At 39.8% G+C, this 23790-nt stretch overlaps 1 protein-coding gene and 1 long non-coding RNA gene across 2 annotated transcripts; both read left to right on the forward strand.

Moving 5' to 3' along the window:
• The first annotated feature begins 2974 nt into the window (after positions 1–2974).
• Positions 2975–10245, forward strand: LOC131345333 (glutamine-rich protein 2-like). The gene is made up of 14 exons (XM_058378176.1): positions 2975–3170; positions 3341–3400; positions 3645–3867; positions 4139–4244; positions 4721–4922; positions 5040–5114; positions 5202–5360; positions 5698–5804; positions 6389–6454; positions 6565–6621; positions 6883–7151; positions 8018–8137; positions 9004–9123; positions 10169–10245. Exons 1-14 carry the CDS (start codon positions 3066–3068, stop codon positions 10243–10245), a joined length of 1746 nt encoding a protein of 581 aa, XP_058234159.1. The 5' UTR covers positions 2975–3065.
• Positions 10246–18762: 8517 nt separating this feature from the next.
• On the forward strand, positions 18763–22070 carry LOC131344946 (uncharacterized). Its single transcript, XR_009203419.1, has 4 exons — positions 18763–18820; positions 19637–19782; positions 20488–20643; positions 20797–22070. It is a non-coding gene; the product is annotated as an uncharacterized LOC131344946 (long non-coding RNA).
• The last annotated feature ends 1720 nt before the right edge of the window (positions 22071–23790 follow it).

Consider the following 23790-nt stretch of genomic DNA (forward strand, 5'->3'; position numbering starts at 1 on the left):
GGTCTGTAGCGATTGACTCTGCGGAAAGTTGGCGACCTCTTCGCACTATGCGCCTCAGCATCCGCTGACCCCGCTCCGTCAGTTTACGTGGCCTACCCCTTCGTGGCTGAGTTGTTGTCGTTCCCAAACACTTCCACGTTCTTATAATACAGCTGACAGTTGACTGTGGAATATTTAGGAGCGAGGAAATTTCACGACTGGATTTGTTGCACAGGTGGCATCCTATCACAGTTCCACGCTGGAATTCACTGAGCTCCTGAGAGCGACCCATTCTTTCACAAATGTTTGTAAAAACAGTCTGCATGCCTAGGTGCTTGATTTTATACACCTGTGGCCATGGAAGTGATTGGAACACCTGATTCTGATTATTTGGATGGGTGAGCGAATACTTTTGGCAATATAGTGTAGATTGATGCATATATTAATAAATAAATGAAACTTAAAGCTTAAAGGGTAAGTACCTGGTGGCTGGGCGGTGATGGGTTAGGCGGGTTGTTTATTCGGGTTTGGTAAATAAGCAAGGCAGATGGGTCGTATTTAGGCATTTAGGTTGGGGCAGGTTTGTGTGAGGCAAGGCTGGGAAGGGATAGGCCATGCATGAGAGATCCAGGTGGTGATGTGAAAGTACATTTTGTAAAGTTAATTTTTCCACCATGAATTACAAGTTTTTAAGGCATTTTACTCCAAGATTTATGATATGTTAGCCTTAGCATGTCAGAAATAGGTAAACGGTGAAGAACTTCCCTGGCTATAGTTAGCTGTGACATGAATGAATCTGCGCAGGGGCCATGAATCTCCTTCTGTTCACAACATCTGCAATTAAGTCTCATTGGCTTTGTGAATTCTAATAATCAACTAATGATAAGAAATTTATATACATCCACGTCGAGCAGAATGACAGGAAACTCTTGCATCTCTTTTAGACTGGATATTCATTCACTTGAGCATAGTAAATATTGGCTTGCTCGCTTCTGTAATTTACCATTTTATCAGGGCAAAGCCTGTTAAAGTAAGTGAGAGGAGATCCAAGCTGACTGACTTCAGGGGGAACAATGTCAGAGATGGTAAATGGTGTAATATCCACCTTCAGCCATGGATTATGTTTACCCAAGGTGCTGGTCAGTGCATCTGGAGTCTGATCTGGGATACACATGAGCTGTGTTTTACCTCCTGTCTTCCTACAAGCAATGTCTGTGTCACTAAGCTATTAGTGTTTGTACATCATCAGGTTAATTATCATCATCATCATCAGTGCAGCCTGCATGCCCTGGAACATAATCAAGATCCTCTACATTTATTGCTTTCATTGTCCTCTATTTCTGATTTCTCTGGCTGAGGAATCAGAGCTTTGTTTTTACCATAGAACAGTTTATTGTGCATCTTTCCTTTTCACTACAATAAGAAAAATCAAATAAATAAATTACTGCATGGATATATGTCAGCATTTGTTTGTGTGTAAATAATATTGACCGTGATGTTTACTTATCCTTATAATCCACTCACAGATCACCCTCTCATTACACTTTATACTGCACTACAATCTGGCTTTTTTCTTTTTACCCTGGACAGACATATCAACCGCATGGTCACACATGAATTTGGGGAAATTATGTCATAGATGTATTTCTGTATTTCTCATTTATTTTGCTCTCTCATTTACCCTCTGCCCTGTTCACAACAACATCATGGTTTGATCCCTACTAAGGTGAATTCTTGTTTGACCCCATTACATGATGACTGACCAGCAACTTTCTTCCTTTTGTGTGACTGAATGAAGTTATAGACTGAAATAATAACAGTCTACCCTGGATCTTAATGTTTTGTGTTTCTTTCTTGAACATTCATGAACATTTGCACCTTCTGAAATAGTTGTGTACGAGTCTCTCAGTTGACCTAAGTGTGAAAAGATGGACCTAAAAATTATATAGTCACCGCTGAAAAGGGGTCAAAATATGTAGCAAAAATTAAATAACAAAATGTGCAGATTTGTAAGAACAGTGGTCAGTTTTACTGCTCATGACAAACAGGGGACAGATGAAAAACAAAGCAGTAATCATTGGTAAACATAGTAAATTGTAACTATAAAGTGTAATGTGTGTTCATTCCTTCATTTTTATGTTTGTTTATTGCTGCAACAAGCTGTTATAAACTTCGTTAGAAAAACTGACCTAGCTAGTTAGCAGCTTAGCCGCTTTTTGTCTCGACATGGCAGACATGAGTGATTTAAGGGTTTGGTGTTGAAGTGTTTTAATGTTCTTGTCAGGTCAGGTCTCTATAGTAACACATTCGAATTTATTACGCAACAGAACAGAACCTTAGAACAGAACCTTACGTCAGAGTATCAACGCGTCAGTATTAGCTGTTCATTTTCAAAGAGAAGCTACGATGAGTGGACTTCATGCGAAAATGTCGAAAAAAACTTTGCAAGAGTTTTTGGACACGTCTATCCCGGACGGTAAAAAGGGCGTCCTGGACCTCAAAGCTCTACGAGGTCTACTGCTTGAATTAATAAACCGGCGTGGTGCCGAGATGGAGAGAGGGGGCAGTGGGGTGACAGCGGCCAGGATGGAGAGCGAGGGCAGCGGGAAGAGAGGGGACAGGATGGAGACCGCGGACAGGATGGAGAGAGCGGACAGGATGGAGACCGCGGACAGGATGGAGACCGTGGACAGGATGGAGACCGTGGACAGGAGAGAGACAGCGGACGTCGGCCGGGATGAAGATGAGTCGCAGCCGCTGAGCCTCTCCATCTCGGACACGAGCAAGCAGTTGGAGAAGGCAGTGTCCAAGGTAAGACCCCATTCTCTAGCCATTCTTCTAACATCTGGACATCCTTTTATTGTTCAGCAGAAATCTAATACTACACAAATACCTGTAATGTTTTCTACCCCGTTTTACATGTTGTTTAAATTAGCCTCCACATTAAACTTTACTATTTTACTGTTAGTCACTGTGATGTTGAAATGTATAACATTCTGTCTGAGAAATCTTAGTGTAGAAACTTAAACTGAAACCTTAATAAGTATCTGAAGGCCCATATTTTCCATTCTCAGTCTACAAGTCTGATGCAAAAATCAGGAAGAGAAGAGAATAAAGAGAATCAGGAGCTCAAGGAGGACATAAACATGCTGAAGAAAGAAATGGAGACACTCCAAAATCAGCTTAATCAGGTGAGCACATACATATACTTCACTTCTTTTTATCGAATACATTCCACATAGTCAAAGTGAGAACATCAGTTCATACTGAAGTCTGTTCATTTACACAGAGTGTAACACAGGTGACAGAAAACAGTAAAATGCAACAAAAGCTGAACCTGTTCATTATCTTGTTTATGCAGTGTGTGACTATGGAAGACATGCGAGCGGCTCTCGTCATCGAGAGACAAAACATGTTGAAGGTAAGATGATGGATTAGCACTGTGTGCAATTTGTGCAGTTTGAATAACTCGTACTTTATAAAACCCTGCTTAATTAAAACAGATTGAATAGAATGTGATAATTTACCGAAATGAACACAACATACCAGCCGAGATGTTTAGCAAACAAATGCTAGATTTGATTGCATTGCATGTAGTCTTAATTTAGAGAATCGTGTCCTCTCAAGATGACATAATGGTGGATATATGATCCATTTCCATACAGGAACTGAAAGACAGCATCACTGACACCGGGTTCTCAGATACAAGTAGAGGGATTAATGTCTCTCCTACCCTAAGAGACTCTTTGACAAACGTATCTGATGGAGCCCTGTCCCAGGTCTACAGTGGGGTTGAGCAGGACCCAGAGTCACCCAAAGCTCTGCTGGACGTAGTTCAACTAAAGGAGACGCAGAAGAGCCTGGAGGCTCGTGTGGTGCGCCTGGAAGGTGACATGCTTATGCAACTACTGAGGCCAAAAATGGCAGCATATTGGCATATAACTGTATAATATGAATTTCATAAACTACAGTTTGACAACTATGTTTAAAAGACTAATTACAGAGAGTCTTATAGATTAAAACATTAAAAGAACACAATTCATATACTGTGATTTGTCTGATATTTAAGCCCCTTTTCCTGCTGTGCATATGTAGCTGGTCCAAATCTGGGTATTGGAAGCATGTATTAATTGTTCTGTATTTGAATTTTTTTGCTTAGGAGAAATAGAAAATATGCTGGAGGAGTTTCAGGTGACAGTCAGCCAGGGCAGAGACAATATCAGTGGATCGGAGCAGCAGCCTCATCTGCAAACAGCTGACCTCAGGTAAATTCCATTCTCAGGCTACAGGAAGCAACAGTGGGAACAGTTGTAGATCCTTCTCTTACTCGGAAATGTTAACATTTACATTTTCTATCTAAGAATCTGAGGAAGTATTTTTATATAGATGCAAATTAAAATATTAGCTAGTTGTACAATACATGTGTACTTGTAACCTTTAACTCTGTGTAATCTGTGTAATCAATTCCACAACTGTCTGTGGGTGGGATTATACACCAGTCTTTCTAACCATAATGAACCTTCCAAGAGAAGTATTTAAAAAATACTTGAAAATCTGAACAGGTAGTAAAAAAACAGTTGTAGAATGGTTAGCAAAGTTACATTAATGTTAAGAAAAATATGTATGTATGTAAAAACCTGAGCTGATAGTAAAAAAAACAATTGTAGAATCCTCCGTTCCACAATTGTCTACTAAATACATCCTCACAATCTTTCTTACACTGTAATATACACTTTGACAGGAATGAAGTGCAGAGCCTGCATGAGGAGCTCCAAAATGTGAAGCAGGAAATGCTGGCACTCAGCGAACAGAAGGAAAGCTCAGAGAAGGAAATGCAGGATGCACAGGAGGCTGTTCTGAAACTACAGGCTGAATGTGAGAAGCTCCACAGAACCACCAACAAGCTGCTGAAGCATCAGAAGCAGGGACAAAGTCAAACCCAGGTAAGGAATACTGAGTTTGTATTAGTCACGGAAAATACGGCACTGGCATTAGAGTACCACTATTATACACACAGAAAAATACATGTAATACATGTAACATGTAAGCTTGTCTCTCAGGAGCTGTACAAGATTATGAAGGAGCGGGATGAGAAGATGGCAGACAAGGAGCTCACAAAAATTGTTGAAGACATTGTGAGTGTCCTAAATTGTAACACATTATCAAATACAAAGTCCATCCAATGTCACTTTCAGTGGGTGAAATTTTTCTCCCTCATTCAGAGAGCGGACATGCAGACACTGGAGAACAAGGTCCTCCTGCATGATACAGCAGCAGCCAAGCTGAAGAAGAAGTTACGGGATCTTTACTGCAACTTCTGTGACTATAAGGAGACCTGTCAAAATGCCAATGAGAAGATTTTCCAGGATCTAGACTGCAAGGTAAACAGAGCAGATCTGTGACTTAACATGAAAAACCTTTTTTTGTTGGGCCTGAGGAAGAACAGGTTGCTAAGATATAATTGTACAGGTTTACCGTTCCTGTCAAAATTGTTTAGTGATTGCTTGGTCTAGCACATTTGATTTCAGTCAATAAGTCCGCTGTAAGGTAAATCATATGCTAGAGCGAAAAGAACACTAAATGTTCTTAAGGAGAAGCGACACATAATACGGTATTCTGAAAAATCAGAAAGATGAGTTAATCTTTTAAAGTTAAGACAAGGCTCCGATGAACTCTGAATATACATCTGATTGTAATGTTTTGTGTCTCTGGTTTCAGGTGGACCGCACTGACATGGATCATCTGAGGAAGCAGCTAGAGGTTTTCAGGTTGAGAATCCTCATGCTACACGGCCAACCCTCAGATGATGCTGCTGTCTTCAAGAAGTGAGTGATGCAAACAGTGTCAGTGTGTTTCAGTGTAAAACTCCTTTATAGCTTCTCCCTCTTTAGCCACACTCTAAAAGATGCTTCTATATTATGATGCTTTTCTTTTTAATTAAAGCTCCATGCTTCCTGCTCACATGTACATTATGTGCTTGCCCCATTTAAAGCCAGCATAGTTTCACCTATGCCATTGTGTTCACCGTTTTCTGGTTAAACTATGTGATTGCAGGCCAAATTTAGTACCTAATAACGACCAATAAACTGTCCAACCCTTTTTCAACTGTACTTTTGGATCCTACATTTTCAGAGATACAGCTTTGGTGATTAACAGCCATGTGCTGCTGTTGCAGGGACATTTTCATTTTATTTGTCTATGGCATATGATGAATTCCACAGTAGATTTTGAGACTGATTGGTTCTGCCCTGTTACTTTGTTGTTGTTTCTTTGTAGATAAAATCTATTTGCAGAATGTAGTACATAAAAATACAGCAGCCAGTGTTTTGACTTGTCAAGTGTTTTGACAGTGTTTTGACTTCTACCATGTCTTCACATTAATGTATTTTTTTCTCCCTCTTCCTAACAGAGAGTGTTTGACAAAGTTCAACTGCCTCTCCTGTGATCGTCCTGTCAGCATGAGTACTCCTGGACCGTATGTTTGCATCTTGAGCTTTAAATCCATTTTAATGTATTCTACATGACTGAGTACTATAAATTAACTCTGTCCTGTGCTTCTTTTTCTTTTTTTCTGGATGCTCTCAGATCCATTCCGGTATTGCCTAAGCCTCCAAGTGTCCCCGCTCCAAAGTGCAACAGGAGGTAAAGCTCATTTTTGTCAGTAGTTTGTATCATGGCTATAATAATAACATGTATAGGTGGAAAGTATTGTAACAAGAACAGTAACTATAGGAAACAATGAGTAACACAAGTGTCTTGTTTTACCCTTATTCTGCTTAGTTTTACTTCTTTTAAGGAAATCATAAATCGTAATTTCCTTATATTCCTAAGACCATAATCCACCTTCAGTTCACCTACACTTTATGCTTCCGTAGTTAAACATCAGCCTTTTTACTTCTCCAGGGTGAGGCAGTGGACTAACTTGGACAAGTCCGATGAGAGATCGTCTACAGAGGGGAGCGTGGAGCAAACCAGGGAGGAAGAGAGCTGTGGTTCTGATGAGCGAGTCCACAAGGAAGTGAGACTGACCGTCACCCCCCCCAAAGAAGGCAAGAACAGTAAACAGGAGGACAAGGTCAACCACAGTCAGCTGCTGACATCTAAAAGAAAAACGACTAAACGGCTGCTGCCATTACGAGAGCAGCTTCCCAAGATGGAGCTGCGTTGCACTGGTACGTCCCAGACACTCACCAACTTGCAAATTTCAGTTTGGAACAAGGGTAAAATGCAAAAAACGTTTTTAATATTATTAATCAGTTATCTGAAAACTCCTCATTGTAGTGATCTATTGAAAAATTGTTTAGCTAGCATTAGAAAGAAAACATAAGCAGCAGCAGAGGGATTTGTCCAGAAGGGACTTAAAATGGCAGTACAAATGCTAAAGCCATCACAGACAAGATGAAGAGTTTTTATTGCTCCCGATGACCAACGATTTTCACTTGTGGAGGCTCAGAGACTCCATCCAGCTCTTTGAGCATTTAGAGTTCTGTTATGGTCTCCCATGTCACTGCTACTTTTCTAATGTTGCTTTGTTGGCTCTGTGCAATATTGTGATGACTCTCATACCTGATCAAAGCTCACACTATGGCTAAGACTGTGGAGGAATGTGATGTTGCTAGCTGTGTAGCACATAATTTACAGCTAGTTGTGAACTAGCTGTAAGTGTACTGAGCTAGCAAAGCAACTCTGTGTGTGTGTGTGCGTGCACATTGGGAAAAATCTAGTTTGGTACCAATGCAAAATGATTCAGAGAACAACAGAAACTACTGCTACAAATTCGGAGCTCACAGTCCCTGTCTTTCGACCGATACAAGACATGCGATTTTTAGATTAAGTAGGATTCCTGTTACCTAATCAAAGTGATGTAAAAATACATTGAGCAAAACCTTCTTGCATGTGTGTTATATCCTGCATATTCATCAGTGACACAAAAAATGAATAATACATTGGACTCTCACACACGACAGATCTACTCTAGCAATCAAGTTAGATTTGGTTTTCTTTGACGTTTTGAACTTTTGTGTTTTTATCACTATAGACTACAGTAAACAGGAGGACAAGGTCAACCACAGTCAGCTGCTGACATCTAGCAGAAAAACGACTAAACGGCTGCTGCCATTACGAGAGCAGCTTCCCAAGATGGAGCTGCGTTGCACTGGTACGTCCCAGACACTCACCAACTTGCAAATTTCAGTTTGGAACAAGGGTAAAATGCAAAAAACGTTTTTAATATTATTAATCAGTTATCTGAAAACTCCTCATTGTAGTGATCTATTGAAAAATTGTTTAGCTAGCATTAGAAAGAAAACATAAGCAGCAGCAGAGGGATTTGTCCAGAAGGGACTTAAAATGGCAGTACAAATGCTAAAGCCATCACAGACAAGATGAAGAGTTTTTATTGCTCCCGATGACCAACGATTTTCACTTGTGGAGGCTCAGAGACTCCATCCAGCTCTTTGAGCATTTAAAGTTCTGTTATGGTCTCCCATGTCACTGCTACTTTTCTAATGTTGCTTTGTTGGCTCTGTGCAATATTGTGATGACTCTCATACCTGATCAAAGCTCACACTATGGCTAAGACTGTGGAGGAATGTGATGTTGCTAGCTGTGTAGCACATAATTTACAGCTAGTTGTGAACTAGCTGTAAGTGTACTGAGCTAGCAAAGCAACTCTGTGTGTGTGTGTGCGTGCACATTGGGAAAAATCTAGTTTGGTACCAATGCAAAATGATTCAGAGAACAACAGAAACTACTGCTACAAATTCGGAGCTCACAGTCCCTGTCTTTCGACCGATACAAGACATGCGATTTTTAGATTAAGTAGGATTCCTGTTACCTAATCAAAGTGATGTAAAAATACATTGAGCAAAACCTTCTTGCATGTGTGTTATATCCTGCATATTCATCAGTGACACAAAAAATGAATAATACATTGGACTCTCACACACGACAGATCTACTCTAGCAATCAAGTTAGATTTGGTTTTCTTTGATGTTTTGAACTTTTGTGTTTTTATCACTATAGACTACAGTAAACAGGAGGACAAGGTCAACCACAGTCAGCTGCTGACATCTAGCAGAAAAACGACTAAACGGCTGCTGCCATTACGAGAGCAGCTTCCCAAGATGGAGCTGCGTTGCACTGGTACGTCCCAGACACTCACCAACTTGCAAATTTCAGTTTGGAACAAGGGTAAAATGCAAAAAAACGTTTTTTAATATTATTAATCAGTTATCTGAAAACTCCTCATTGTAGTGATCTATTGAAAAATTGTTTAGCTAACATTAGAAAGAAAACATAAGCAGCAGCAGAGGGATTTGTCCAGAAGGGACTTAAAATGGCAGTACAAATGCTAAAGCCATCACAGACAAGATGAAGAGTTTTTATTGCTCCCGATGACCAACGATTTTCACTTGTGGAGGCTCAGAGACTCCATCCAGCTCTTTGAGCATTTAGAGTTCTGTTATGGTCTCCCATGTCACTGCTACTTTTCTAATGTTGCTTTGTTGGCTCTGTGCAATATTGTGATGACTCTCATACCTGATCAAAGCTCACACTATGGCTAAGACTGTGGAGGAGTGTGATGTTGCTAGCTGTGTAGCACATAATTTACAGCTAGTTGTGAACTAGCTTTAAGTGTACTGAGCTAGCAAAGCAACTCTGTGTGTGTGTGTGCACATTGGGAAAAATCTAGTTTAGAAATCTAAGGTTAAAAAATGAAATGGAAAGAAACTTCTCTTGTTTTAAATACCAACTATGTTTACAATAATTGTCATGTCTGATTTACCTGTGTCATGGCTATGTAAAATTAATCACTGACTTCTAAACTTTTTAGATATGGAGTATAATCTTTAAAATAAAAAGAAAAGTACATATATTGGTTATTAATATCCGGTATCTGCTACAAGAAGGCGCTAATTGTTGATTATATTATATATCATCCCAATATCCACACATCCCTAATATAAATAATAATAAAATAAGTATAATAAAAGTGATCAGATACATAGAATAGAACTGATTAAGGAGGACATCAAATAAAAAGTAAGGAATTAGAATAAAAAATGGGTGTCTACATTGAGGTTTACAGAACCTAATTGGTAAAGTGTTGTTAAAATGTCATTGTGTGCTCAAAAACACATTGCTGTAATGATCACTGACCCTCTGACATTGTATCTCTCAATTCCAGGTACAGGCATAAAGAAGGAAAAGCAATGGTACCCTAAGGAATCCTTGCCAGAGAATCTACGTTCCCGACAGAAATAATTCAATGAAAGAATAAACACTTTGAAATAATTGTAATGTCAGCTTCTGTTCTGTTTTACCCTCTAAATTGTCAGGGGTGATGAGAGACACTTAAACAACAAATGCCACAATGTCATGAGGAAACAAAACATCTTAGTCTCTATTTATACAAGGAAATCCAGTGTCCCTTTCCTCCATGACAGACTGACAGCTGGTCTCTGGGTCACTATTCAGTATAAATAGTACCATAGGGTGTGTACTGGTCAGAATGTTGCATTATCGATTGATAAGTAAACAAAAGACCTTGACCTGAGTTTAGCCACAAGGTCAGCCAATATGACCAGCAATGCAAGAAAACTGCACACGGTGTCATCCCACTTTTTGCGAAGGTTATTTAAAGCAAAAAGGCAGGCTTTAGAGATATCCATTCGAGTTTTTCATCCTCTCTGAGAGAATGGGAATCAGGCACAGCACCAGGTCCAGTCAGTCCAGAGCCAAACACAAAGACACAGGTGAATGACAGGGACTATCCTAAGTTACAGTGCAAGCCATGACCTTGCTATCCTGGGGCCAATAGTAGGACTCCAACGTCTAGCTTATGAATTCTGTTAACTTTGATCAGCATCAGCAATAAAGGTACAAAGGTGCACAGTGCATGGTGGACTAGTGCACTTTGTCCCAGTGGCCTGTCCTTAGATGAGTTTCACTTGCATATGTCTGGGGTGATTTAATGAATAATCTTTCTAAGTCCTGTGGCAGCATGGCATTGATTTTATCTGATAACTTTAGCTCATGGAAAAGGAGGGCTTTTACAAACCAGCCCTGTAGAGCCATACAGGTACCAGCCTCCTTGTTCTAAACAGGTTTGTTGAGTAAAATCCTGTGTTTTAAACTGTGGGACATACTTACATTTTGGACCCTTATAAGGCGGAAGACGAGCATGCCACCTCGTCTGCCAGGTCAATATCAACTTAAAAATCTTGCAGATGTAGCAGTAGACCTAGCATCCTCACACACAGCAGACAACAAACATAAAGGGAGAACTCAGCCCACAAGGAGATTGCAAGGTGAGTGTGCTCCTGGAAGTGAAGACTCAGTAGGTTTTGATGGGACTCGCTCACCAGATTTGGATATCTGGATCCTTCACTTTCTTGGAAAGAATCAGCATACACACAGAAAAGCACCCAAGATGTTTGTACTACCTGTGACTTTTAGGGGGGGTTAGTTAGAACATTACATGCGGCATCATATCTTTAGAATACCAAGGTTTTCTTTTAAGTGTTTTCAATCCTTTGTCTGTGGGCCGTATTTATTTTGTTTGTTTTTTTGGTAAAATGTAAAATCAAAAGCATAGTATTCATCAGTTTGTGCAGGATGATGATTTGGATGAATCAGAATAATGTTCTGTTCTGTAAATGATGCAGGTTAAAAAATAAATGTAAAAGAACATTTTAAATAGTTTCACACTGCGTAACAGCTTATGATAATGGGACATTTAAAAAATTACTTGAAATTTTTTAATAATACAGCCTCTTGTGTGCATGCTGAGACTTTCCATCAAAGTCAAGTTGGAAATCATCCAAAACTGGTGATCGACTCCTATCAAAATCTATCAAGTCTCCTCTTTCAGAAGCCATCAAGCAGAAGTCATGGCTGATTCTAATGGAAGCCAAGATCAACTGATTAAACTGCTGATATCAGGTGTGGCTCCGGCTTCATTGGTATGAAAACCTGATGATCAACAAGCTATAACCAACAGTTTAGAATACTTAACATAATTCAAAACAACTTCAAAACAAGCTGTCTGAGCAGTCTACTGGGCAGAAATGGTTCCTAAATGTCCTACATTTCCATGAGCCAAAGGTACTAGATATAATTAATGCCATTTAGGATTCTGAACATAACACATGCTATGTTCAATCACCCCAAAATGTAGACATATGCATCTGTCTGTAGTCCAGCATGTAATGTGCCCCTTTACTGCTGCCCTTTACTAGATTATGGAGTCCAACTCCAAGATGATAAGCTCATGGCTTCCACCGTAACTTATGATAGTACCAGTCAGTCATCTGTGTGTGTGCATTTGGCCATGGACTGACTGGATCCGGTGCCTGATATCCATTCTGTTAGAGAGCATGCACAATGGCAAACCCTACTGTTACTGTTATCAATCACCAAAGTGAGAGAACTGCCTGCTCAGTTTACATGCATTGGAGGCCAGATGGGCAGACCTTCTGACTAAACTCAGGTCAAGGTCACATTTTACTTTATCAACTAACCTCACCAAGTTAGTACACAGTCTGAGCCTGGTGGTGTAAAATGGCTAAAGATTAACTACTGAAGCATAAATTGAAAGTGGATTTTAAGGTTTTCTTAGAATAAAAATAACCAAACTCAATTGTATAAAGTTAAAATAAGACATAAGGGATCTCTTGCTAACATCTTGATGCCAGCAAAAGGGGGACCAGCACAATATTAGGCAGGTCATAATGTTATGCCTGACCGGTGTAAATTAAACGTGAAAACTTTCTTGCATTGACTGTTTGCTAGCATAATCAGGGGCGGACTTAACCAGTAAGCGAGGTAAGCAGCCGCTTAGGGCCCCGGGGAATTAGGGGGCCCCCGACCAATACCAAGTAGCCTATATAAATCGTATAGTACTTATTACTCTTCTATCATATATTGTATGGTCTGTCTATAACCATTAAGATTTTAACATTATTATTACATCTTTTCAAATGCGGGGGGCCCCCCCATGATTCATGAATAGTGGAATGTTCCTATCTTACTGCACATGCGCGAGATTCCCATACCTGGAATCACTTAGGGTCCCCAAATCAATAAGTCCGCCCCTGATTACCATAAAATCAAAGGTATTAATCTGTCTAAATTACATGTTTTGCTGATATTTCTATTTAAATTTATGATATAAAACTTTTCACCATTCAGCATTTCTACAGAAAAATCAGGATAAAATAAGTTTAAATATGGGTTGAATCTGATAATGTGCTACATGAAATTTTTATAGTGTGTAATTGCTTTGGTGTTTGGGGTTGTATTTACTTGTGTCTGATGTTTTAGCCGCTTTAGCCTGCATCTTGCTTGGTGCAGTGGTGGCTCAAGTGGTTAAGGCTCTGGGTTTGTGATTGGAGTATTGGGGTTCAAGCCCCAGCACCGCCAAGCTCCACTGTTGGGCAATTGAGCAAGGCCCTTTATCCTCTCAGCTCTAGGGGCACTGTATCATAGCTGCCCCTGCACTCTGACCCCAACCTCCTCAGCTGGGATATGCAAAGAAAAGAAATCTGCTGTAATGTATGTGTGCTCTTTATTTTGTCTGCTCATGCATGTGCACTTCATGAGTGCTCAACTTTTAATATTACCTCAGAGTACTTGTTGATTTAGTACAATGGAGGAGAAATAGACTGCCTTGCACCACAAAAAAATCATTTTGATGCCATTTTAACTTGTAGCTTGCCTTTTTTTTTTTAGCTTTGCCTAAAAGTATTGCTTAAGAACACAAGATAACTTGCTAAATTAGTAGCAGGGAGAAGAGAGAAACTCTCATGCACCACTAACGGAAAGTGAACTTTCGATGCCATTTTAACTCGCAGTTAGTGCCATTTCTTTATTATTTATTACTTATTATCTTTTAAAGTGCTAGTTGAGGTTGTTCCTCACCCATTGGATAGAGAAGAAACTAGCACTTTTAAAGACTATTATTGGATGGTACTGGCCATTGGTGTGCTGTTAATTGTGCAGTTCATGCTGATTATAGATTTCATGATTGTGAACAAGGATTTTTTTTCAACAAAAGTTGAAAATATGAAAAACAAGAAGCAATTGTCAATGAACCCTCATCTCAGACCTCTCTGATTATGAATGGAGAAAGACATGTTAAAGATGGTCTTGTCCAGTTGAACCTTTACAACTAACCACTAACAATCTTTATTTATCAAAAAAATTTTTTGTTAGCTTTAGTGTTTTAATAAGCATTGTTACTAATGCCTAATTAGATTACTTGAAGCATAAGGACAAGGTAACTATCTGTACACTGAGGTTAATAAACCTGTTTCTGGAGAGCATTTGAGCCTTTGTTCAAGAGATTTTGTGACAATTCAGACTAGGTTAAAGGCTGGTGGCATTGATAGGATCTAGAAATGTCCTTAAGGTAAGTAAACTGACCACAAACACACACAAGTTTCCAACTCTGCAGAAAGGTGGGATGGCCAGCACTCTGAATTGTCGTCATTGTTATCAATAATCAGCTCCACTGAGTACATTTAATTGATAGGCTTTTGAACTGGTACTGCCCTGCATCAGTAATTGTGTCTTTTATGGATCTTCAAACTTATTATGTAGAGTTCCTCAAGAGTTGATTTTTGGACCTTGTCATATATGTTATGTTTTGGTCATGAAAAGTAATCTACTCTGCATGTCTATGGGATGAAATAGTAAAATATCTGCAATTTCAATATTTGTTTCTCAAGATATCCACAAGACCTAGCTCATAAGATTGTATATTACACTCTTTTTTATTTGGGAGAAGGGGGAATTTAAAATAGGTTGTCTGTCCATAAATGGGGACATAAAACAATTGAAATCTTCCCCTTATTGATAATATTCCAGAGCTATGCTGTTATTGCATTAAAAACTTTATCCACCCGTAATATCTTAAGTTTCTCATGTTCTGCATGTTTGCTTCAACGGACAGAGAATGTCTAGAGGATGCCCTGAACATTATAATATACATACACATTATTAAGACTGCCTCCATATATCATTATATGTCAATGTCCATCCACTTTAAAATAAACTATATAACTGCTTATTTATTACTAGACTGCTTTGAGTATTTCAGAAACTGTTGATCTCCTGAGAAAACATCCTGTGTGTGGAGAGTCTGCAGGCTAACACACCTTGTTAATGAAAGAGATCAGAAGAGAATGACCAGACATGTCTGACAGGAAGTCTAGAGTTACTTGTCAGAAAAGCACATCAGGTTCCACTAATGTCAGCCAAGAACACAATACTGTATAAGGTTTAGAAGCAAAATAATTTGACTTTTTTAATTCACACTTATTAGTGAATTCCACACTTCAGTGTTCTTTGTGGCTATTTATCAACCTCCAAAGTATATAAGAAGTAATTGAACAAAATGCTGCCTTTTGCATGTCCTAGTTATCATAAAATTCATATCACACTTGATTTTTTTTCAACAATATTTTTATTGATTTTTAAACAGAGACATGACATACAAGGTAAATGTGAGGTGTGCTTTTCAAGGTACACTTGTATTATCTTATTTATAAACCCCTAACACACACCCCTATACCCCCCACCACACCCAACTCCAAGCCAGCCTTACATGTCTAAAAATGGCTAAACACCAAGCATAATTGAAGAAAGAAAAGAGAAACAAAATATTTAAATACATTAAAAAAGAAAAAAACAACTGGAGCTGGAATTCTAGGTTATGTGCAAAGAATGAGAGGGAGAAAAGAAAAAGAAAGAAAAGAAATAAAAAGCCATACACCTGAGAAAACCAACCAATCAAATAAATAAAAGCTTTGAGTACACATCTGTATAAAATATCTGTTAAAGTAAACATCTGTATAAAATATAAAACATCTGTAAATAAATATAAGCTGTCTAAACTGTGAAAAGTTATTGCTTTAAAAAACGAAACAAAAGAAAAGGAAGAAGAAGAAAGTAGAAGAAGGTGAAATAGATTGATGCATATATTAATAAATAAATGAAACTTAAAGCTTAAAGGGTAAGTACCTGGTGGCTGGGCGGTGATGGGTTAGACGGGTTGTTTATTCAGGTTTGGTAAATAAGCAAGGCAGATGGGTCGTATTTAGGCGTTTAGGTTGGGGCAGGTTTGTGTGAGGCAAGGCTGGGAAGGGATAGGCCATGCATGAAAGAAGTTTTTAAGGCATTTTACTCCAAGATTTATGATACGTCAGCCTTAGCATGTCAAAAATAGGTAAACGGTGAAGAACTTCCCTGGCTATAGTTAGCTGTGACATGAATGAATCTGCGCAGGGGCCATGAATCTCCTTCTGTTCATAACATCTGCAATTAAGTCTCATTGGCTTTGTGAATTCTAATAATCAACTAATGATAATAAATTTATATACATCCACGTCGAGCAGAATGACAAGAAACTCTTGCATCTCTTTTAGACTGGATATTCATTCACTTGAGCATAGTAAATATTGGCTTGCTCGCTTCTGTAATTTACCATTTTATCAGGGCAAAGCCTGTTAAAGTAAGTGAGAGGAGATCCAAGCTGACTGACTTCAGGGGGAACAACGTCAGAGATGGTAAATGGTGTAATATCCACCTTCAGCCATGGATTATGTTTACCCAAGGTGCTGGTCAGAGCATCTGGATCTGGGATATACATGAGCTGTGTTTTACCTCCTGTGTTCCTATAAGCAATTGCTTTTGGCTGCAAGCAATGTCTGCATCACTAGCTATTAGGGTTTGTACATCATCAGGTTCATCATCATCATCATCATCAGTGCAACCTGCATGCCCTGGAACATAATCAAGATCCTCTACATTTATTGTCTTCATTGTGCTCTATTTCTGATTTCTCTGGCTGAGGAATCACAGCTTTGCTTAAACTGTAGACCAGTTTAGTGTGCATGTGTCAGCCGGGTGGTGATATGTGACACAACAGTTAAATTAAATTTGCAAAAAGCTTGTTTACAACCGACTACGTCACCTAGGGTATAAATGGAGACCCCAGGAACCCCCTACCAAAACAGGTTTGTTTTTCAAGGTGTGGAACAGTGGGGAAAACATCACCTGACAAATACTCAAATATACAATTTTTTATTACAATCAAGGGATACAGGAAAGAATAAAAAAGAACCAGAGTCCAAAGTCCCCAGATAGCAAATTGGATCTGGGCCAAGTCTGGCTGAGTTTCGGCTTTAAGTTTGGCCCAGATACCACATGGAATTACGGCCCAAAGCTGGCCCAAATGCGGTTTGCCAAAAGTCAACCAGACCAATGCTAGAAACAGACCAAAACTCAGCCACAACTCCACAATGTCACCAGAAATCAGCCAGAACTGACCCACCACAGTGCCAGAATCCACACGTGTCAGCCAGACAAGAGCCAAAATGCCACCACCTTTACCCCAGAACTCAGCCACAATTTATCCAGAAGGTCCACAAAACAGCCAGAACTGGACCAATATTATGCCAGAATCCCCAAAACTGAACCAGAAATTACCCGTATAATATTTATTAAGCAAGGTATAATAAAAGAATGAAACTACACAAATTCAAAGCAGAATGGTTTATTTAAATCAACATAAAAAATAAACAGTGGAAAAAAGATAAGAAACCAGTTAAATCAAAACAAATATTTACAATACAAAAATAACAAAAGACTACAGAAACATTACAGAAATGTTATGTTAAAGGTGTTGTTCTTTTTCTGCCACCCTCATGGTCACCAGCCAGATGAAACCACCTTTTAATAAATTTTTCAACCCCCAGCATGAAGGAGAATGAAGGAAAAAGCTTCCTTCACATCCACTCCACCCAGCAATCCTAGTTCAAGGACGAGTGTTTCCTTTGCGTCCAGACAGTGCAGTGATGGCACTGTTTATATGATGGCATGCCAGATGTGGCCCAGATCTTTCCATGCCAGATGTGGCCCGGTTATGGTTTGGTTTATGTGGCCCAGATCTTTCCATGCCAGATGTGGCCCGGTTATGGTTTGGTTCATGTGGCCTAGTTATGGTTTGGTTCATGTGACCCAGGTCTGTCCATGCCAGATGTGGCCCGGTTATGGTTTGGTTTATGTGGTCCAGACCTGTCCATGTCAGATGTGGCCCAGATCTGTCCATGCCAGATGTGGCCCGGTTATGGTTTGGTTTATGTGGTCCAGACCTGTCCATGTCAGATGTGGTCCAGACCTGTCCATGTCAGATGTGGCCCGGTTATGGTTTGGTTCATGTGGCCCAGATCTGTCCCTGCCAGATGTGGCCCCGTTATGGTTTGGTTTATGTGGTCCAGGTCTGTCCATGCCAGATGTGGCCCGGTTATGGTTTGATTTATGTGGCCCAGATCTGTCCCTGCCAGATGTGGCCCCATTATGGTTTGGTTTATGTGGTCCAGGTCTGTCCATGCCAGATGTGGTCCAGGTCTGTCCCTGCCAGATGTGGCCCCGTTATGGTTTGGTTTATGTGGTAGAGGGCTGTCCCTGCCAGATGTGGCCCGATTGTGATTGAGCTTATGTTGCCCATATGTTTTCTATGTGGTGTCTCACACTAATTCAGCTCTTTCAGAGTTTATTGCAATTTTGTGCATTCAAACTCACACCACATCACATGCTCCAACACTGACAGAAAACGTTTATTTCTGTTTTATTTTTTCTGAAAAGTAGTGATGGGCGGAGACGATACGCCGTGTCGAGCGCTTCAAACCACTGACGACAACCAACCGATCTTGTTCTTCGCTCTCATTGGCCGCCGCTCAACATGTGATCCCGATTCCTACGCTCTCATTGGCTCCTGCTACTTCGAAGTGCGATCTGAATCGGATACGCTGTTTTGAGCAGAGAGAACAGAGAGGTGAGTACACGGTATTATTAATCTTTACAGAATATTTTAAAGAAACAAGTTGTAGCTTAAACTGTATTTCATTTGAACGGGGAAGCTGGACTGTCCGAGTTTCATATAATGTTGAAGAGAAGCTTTGTGAGAAACGTCACTCACTCCGTGCAATATCTGGTAATGAAGCGCTGAAGTGAGCAAACGGTTTTTGTATTTTGGGTGGCCGGAGTCTGTGGGACAGATCGTTAGCTTCTATGCTGGAATTCTGTTTAGATGTTTAAACAATAGTTGCCCGGCTATAGAAAGGAGGAACATTATATTAATATTATATAATAATTTCATTATATAATATTCCCACATTCCCACGATAGTTGGACGGGATTGTCGAGTTATAACACACAGTCAAAGTAGCTAGCGTATTTTTCCCGCCAATTATTCCCGCTTCGTCTGTGAAGCGGGAATAAAAACTGCACGCGCACTGTCCGTAAAGCGATAACAAAACAAATGTCGCGATAGTCTCGTACACGACCTGCACGGCTTGACTCCATATTCTCGTTGGCTTGAGTTGGAGGACCACTATATATATATATATAGACTATAGTATATAGGAAAGCAGTGTATATATATATGTATGTATGTATATGTATGTATGTATAGTCTGCTTTCCTCTGTTTCTTTGCTAACAAGATGTACTGTCTAATGCACTAGAAATCCTTATTTCTTATTATTCTTAATTCCTGAATAATGTATTCCACTTAGAAAAATGCCAATAGAAGGGCATCTTGAATCTCCTGAACCAAAAAGAGAGTCTAATGCTAATCGTGCTACCTGCAGAGTACACCATACTCCTGACCTGGAACAGAGAGGCCGCGCGTCCCTTGGCCCGCACCGGAGCGACCGCGCGTCCCTTGGCCTGCACCAAAGACAGACCGTTTCTTCCGAGCTACATCATTTGATAAGCACGGCCAGTCTTCATACATGTGAGCATTTTATTGCATTCGTAGAATGTGGTCTTCTGATGGGTTTGTTTACTTATCTGCAAAAATGTATTTCTTCCAAGCACTCCTGTGAAATATTCTCACAAATCCAGAGATGATGGACCAAATGAAAATCATTTTTACAACTGTCCAGGGATTGAAATCTGTAGTTGAAGAAGACAGGTGTTGAACCAAATTTGTTACCAGTAGCTGATAGCCACTCCTTCAGGTTTTCAACGGACTGGCTCAGACATAGTCCTGACCTCAAAAACCAACTGGTGTCAGTTTATATTGAGGAGAAAAAACTGTCTAATGCTATCCCTGTTCTTTATAATATAGACTTTAAATAATGTTGTTGGGTTGTACAATAGAAAAATGGAACCTGGAAAAGTCATGAAAATCCCAAATGGAATTTCAAGGCCATGGAAAATGATAGATTTATTTTTGTTTGTTCACATGGGCTGTCATGGTGTTTCAGTTGTTTATCGTTACTGTATGAGAAGCGACTTCAGCATGTGATCATAGGCTGAAGTGGCCCAGTCACCTTTGTGCTATCCACAACTTCTGCTAACCTCAAATGGGCATTCATTTAATTGTTGTTCAGAATATCAGACCAGTTCAGATTTTCTGAACAATTTCAAACATATTAGTTTAGGGTTGGAGCATTTTGTACTGCTAATCAACTAACAAGGAAATGTCAATTCACAGATAAATGCACTGGCTCTTAAAGGTGGGGGAGATGTTAGTGTGTAAAGTGAGTAATGGGTGCAACCATTACACACTCTCTGGCCAAGAATATCAACATGCGAGGTATAAATGGAAAGATTGGCTTCCAGCAGCTGCAGATAAAAGATGTTCTGATTGGTAAGTTTGTCTTGAGACTTATTGACTCCCTCACAGACTCACTTTGACCATACATTTTATATGGCTGGATTAACACTGCATGCCTTGATGGCCAAATATGAAATTTCTAGCCTATATCAGATTTTTGAAAAATTGCTTGTGTCTTTGTTTTAGCTGCTGTGCGACGTAATCGCCTAACTTGTGATGCCACTGACCAAGAAATTGAGTCAAGAATAACAAAATGGCTTCAAAATGCACCAGATGGGAATGGAGGGCGACAGGAGCGAATGAGGTGAAAGGAGCAGTGATGTGTTTATTAATGTTGAAAGGCTACGCCAAAGTGTTCACGAATATTGCTGCTGTTTGAAGACTGTTCCAGTGCCTTTTTGCACTCAAATTTGATTCACTGGTTTTTTTTTGTTTGTTTGTTTTTGTTTGTTTGTTTGTTAGTTTTTCTTTACAATTTTCAGTGTTTGAACTCTTCAGGACTGAGTTCCAATGCTATTTTTACTTTCAAATGTGATTTTTACTCTTGCACTATTTATGTTTCAGTTATGTTTCATTTCACAGTTAAATGTGTTTTAAATCTGGTATTTGATTTTATATATAATGCAAAACACACTGTTTGCGTTTGCCTGCACTGTATGTCTACGTGCTGAGACAGACACGCCTCCCTGCCAGTAAATATCCAGTCAGTGAGTGCTAAAGTTAGGGGCGGTGACCAAGCTTGTGATGCTGGTGTCAGGTTTCACTCTAATCCTGGAGAGCGGTGAAGTGAGACAGAAACACGAGGAGCAGCGCTGTGATTCAAATCTGTGGTGTGGGAACATTTGTTGTTGACCATGATGCAGATGAAACAAAAACAGTAAACAAAAAATGACTGTGTTTAAGCAGTGTTACACATGAGTTAGATACGGACATGGAAATACTTCCAACATGACCACACATCTGCAGCTTCATCACCCCGCGATATCACTGTGTGGAGGCGGGAGCCTTTTTTCCCGACCTCTACGAAAAAACGTGCGCAAAAATTGAATACGCTTTGGTTAAAGCACAAAGTCTTGCTCTCATAACAGATAGCTGGAGCTTGGGGGTAACAGAGTTATCTCACAGTGACTGGTCATTACATAGCGGATTGGGAAATGAAGAGCGCCGTCCAAACCCGTCTCCTGTAATAGTCATACAAGCGCTAATTTTTATACCTCACTATTTTCAGTACACTTTCATTGTGTTAGTTGATTTTTGCATTTAAGTAAAATAAAGAGAATTGCAACTAAAACCAGTTTTTTCTTCTTAACATACTTACTGTTCCCGTCACCTAAACAAAGAATAATGGGGAAAAAAAACTTTAATTTGCCAAGCCATCCGAACCGAACACCATGGGTAAAAACCGCGGTACGTATTGAACCGTGGGTCAACTGTATTGTTGCATCCCTAATATATATATATATATATATATATGTATATATATATATATATATATATATATATATATATATATAAAATATATATATATCTACATCCTGGCCAACATCCGCTGTCTCTCTCCTGTCCCCTCTCTTCCCGCTGGCTGCTGTCTCCCCGCTGCCCGCTCTCTCCATCTCGGCACCACGCCGGTTTATTAACCCGAGCAGTAGACCTCGTAGAGCTTTGAGGTCCAGGACGCCCTTTTTACCGTCCGGGATAGACGTGTCCAACAAGTCTTGCAAAGTTTTTTTTGACATTTTCTCATGAAGTCCACTCAACGTAGCTTCTCTTTGAAAATGAACAGCTAATACTAACACGTTGATACTCTGATGTAAGGTTCTGTTCTGTTGCGTAATAAATTCGAATGTGTTACTATAGAGACCTGACCTGACAAGAACATTAAAACACTTCAACACCAAAACCTTAAATCACTCATGTCTGCCATGTCGAGACAATAAGCGGCTAAGCTGCTAACTAGCTAGGTCAATTTTTCTAACGAATATTTTGCATTTATTTTGACCCCTTTTCAGCGGTGACTATATAATTTTTAGGTCCATCTTTTCACACTTAGGTAAACTGAGAGACTCGTACACAACTATTTCAGAAGGTGCAAACGTTCATGAATGTTCAAGAAAGCAACACAAAACATTAAGATCCAGGGTAGACTGTTATTATTTCAGTCTATAACTTCCTTCAGTCACAAAAAAAAGAAGAAAGTTGCTGGTCAGTCATCATGTAATGGGGTCAAACAAGAAATCACCTTAGTAGGGATCAAACCATGATGTTGTTGTGAACAGGGCAGAGGGTAAATGAGATATATGAGAAACACAGAAATGTGCTCATCTGATTAAGCTGATTTTGGAGTGTCTCCATTTCTTTCTTCAGGATGTTTATGTCCTCCTCGAGCTCCTGATTCTCTTTATTCTTTGATTTTTGCATCAGACTTGTAGACTGAGAATGGAAAATATGGGCCTTCAGATACTTATTAAGGTTTCAGTTTAAGTTTCTACACTAAGATTTCTCAGACAGAATGTTATACATTTCAACATCACAGTGACTAACAGTAAAATAGTAAAGTTTAATGTGGAGGCTAATTTAAACAACATGTAAAACGGGGTAGAAAACATTACAGGTATTTGTGTAGTATTAGATTTCTGCTGAACAATAAAAGGATGTACAGATGTTAGAAGAATGGCTAGAGAATGGGGTCTTACCTTGGACACTGCCTTCTCCAACTGCTTGCTCGTGTCCGAGATGGAGAGGCTCAGCGGCTGCGACTCATCTTCATCCCAGCCGACGTCCGCTGTCTCTCTCCTGTACACGGTCTCCATCCTGTCCGCGGTCTCCATCCTGTCCCCTCTCTTCCCGCTGTCCTTGCTCTCCATCCTGGCCGCTGTCACCCCGCTGCCCCCTCTCTCCATCTCAGCACCACGCTGGTTTATTAACCCGAGCAGTAGACCTCGTAGAGCTTTGAGGTCCAGGACGCCCTTTTTACCGTCCGGGATAGACGTGTCCAAAAACTCTTGCAAAGTTTTTTTTGACATTTTCGCATGAAGTCCACTCATCGTAGCTTCTCTTTGAAAATGAACAGCTAATACTGACGCGTTGATACTCTGACGTAAGGTTCTGTTCTAAGGTTCTGTTCTGTTGCGTAATAAATTCGAATGTGTTACTATAGAGACCTGACCTGACAAGAACATT

The sequence above is a fragment of the Hemibagrus wyckioides genome, linkage group LG24, assembly GCF_019097595.1.
Source record: "Hemibagrus wyckioides isolate EC202008001 linkage group LG24, SWU_Hwy_1.0, whole genome shotgun sequence".
Lineage (NCBI taxonomy): Eukaryota > Metazoa > Chordata > Actinopteri > Siluriformes > Bagridae > Hemibagrus > Hemibagrus wyckioides.

Coding starts and splice junctions, on each gene's coding strand:
- LOC131345333 (XM_058378176.1), top strand. CDS start 3,066: ATGCAAAAATCAGGAAGAGAAGAGAATAAAGAGAATCAGGAGCTCAAG. Junction 4,923..5,039: donor AGGGACAAAGTCAAACCCAG/GTAAGGAATACT, acceptor CTTGTCTCTCAG/GAGCTGTACAAGATTATGAA. Junction 5,115..5,201: donor CAAAAATTGTTGAAGACATT/GTGAGTGTCCTA, acceptor TCCCTCATTCAG/AGAGCGGACATGCAGACACT.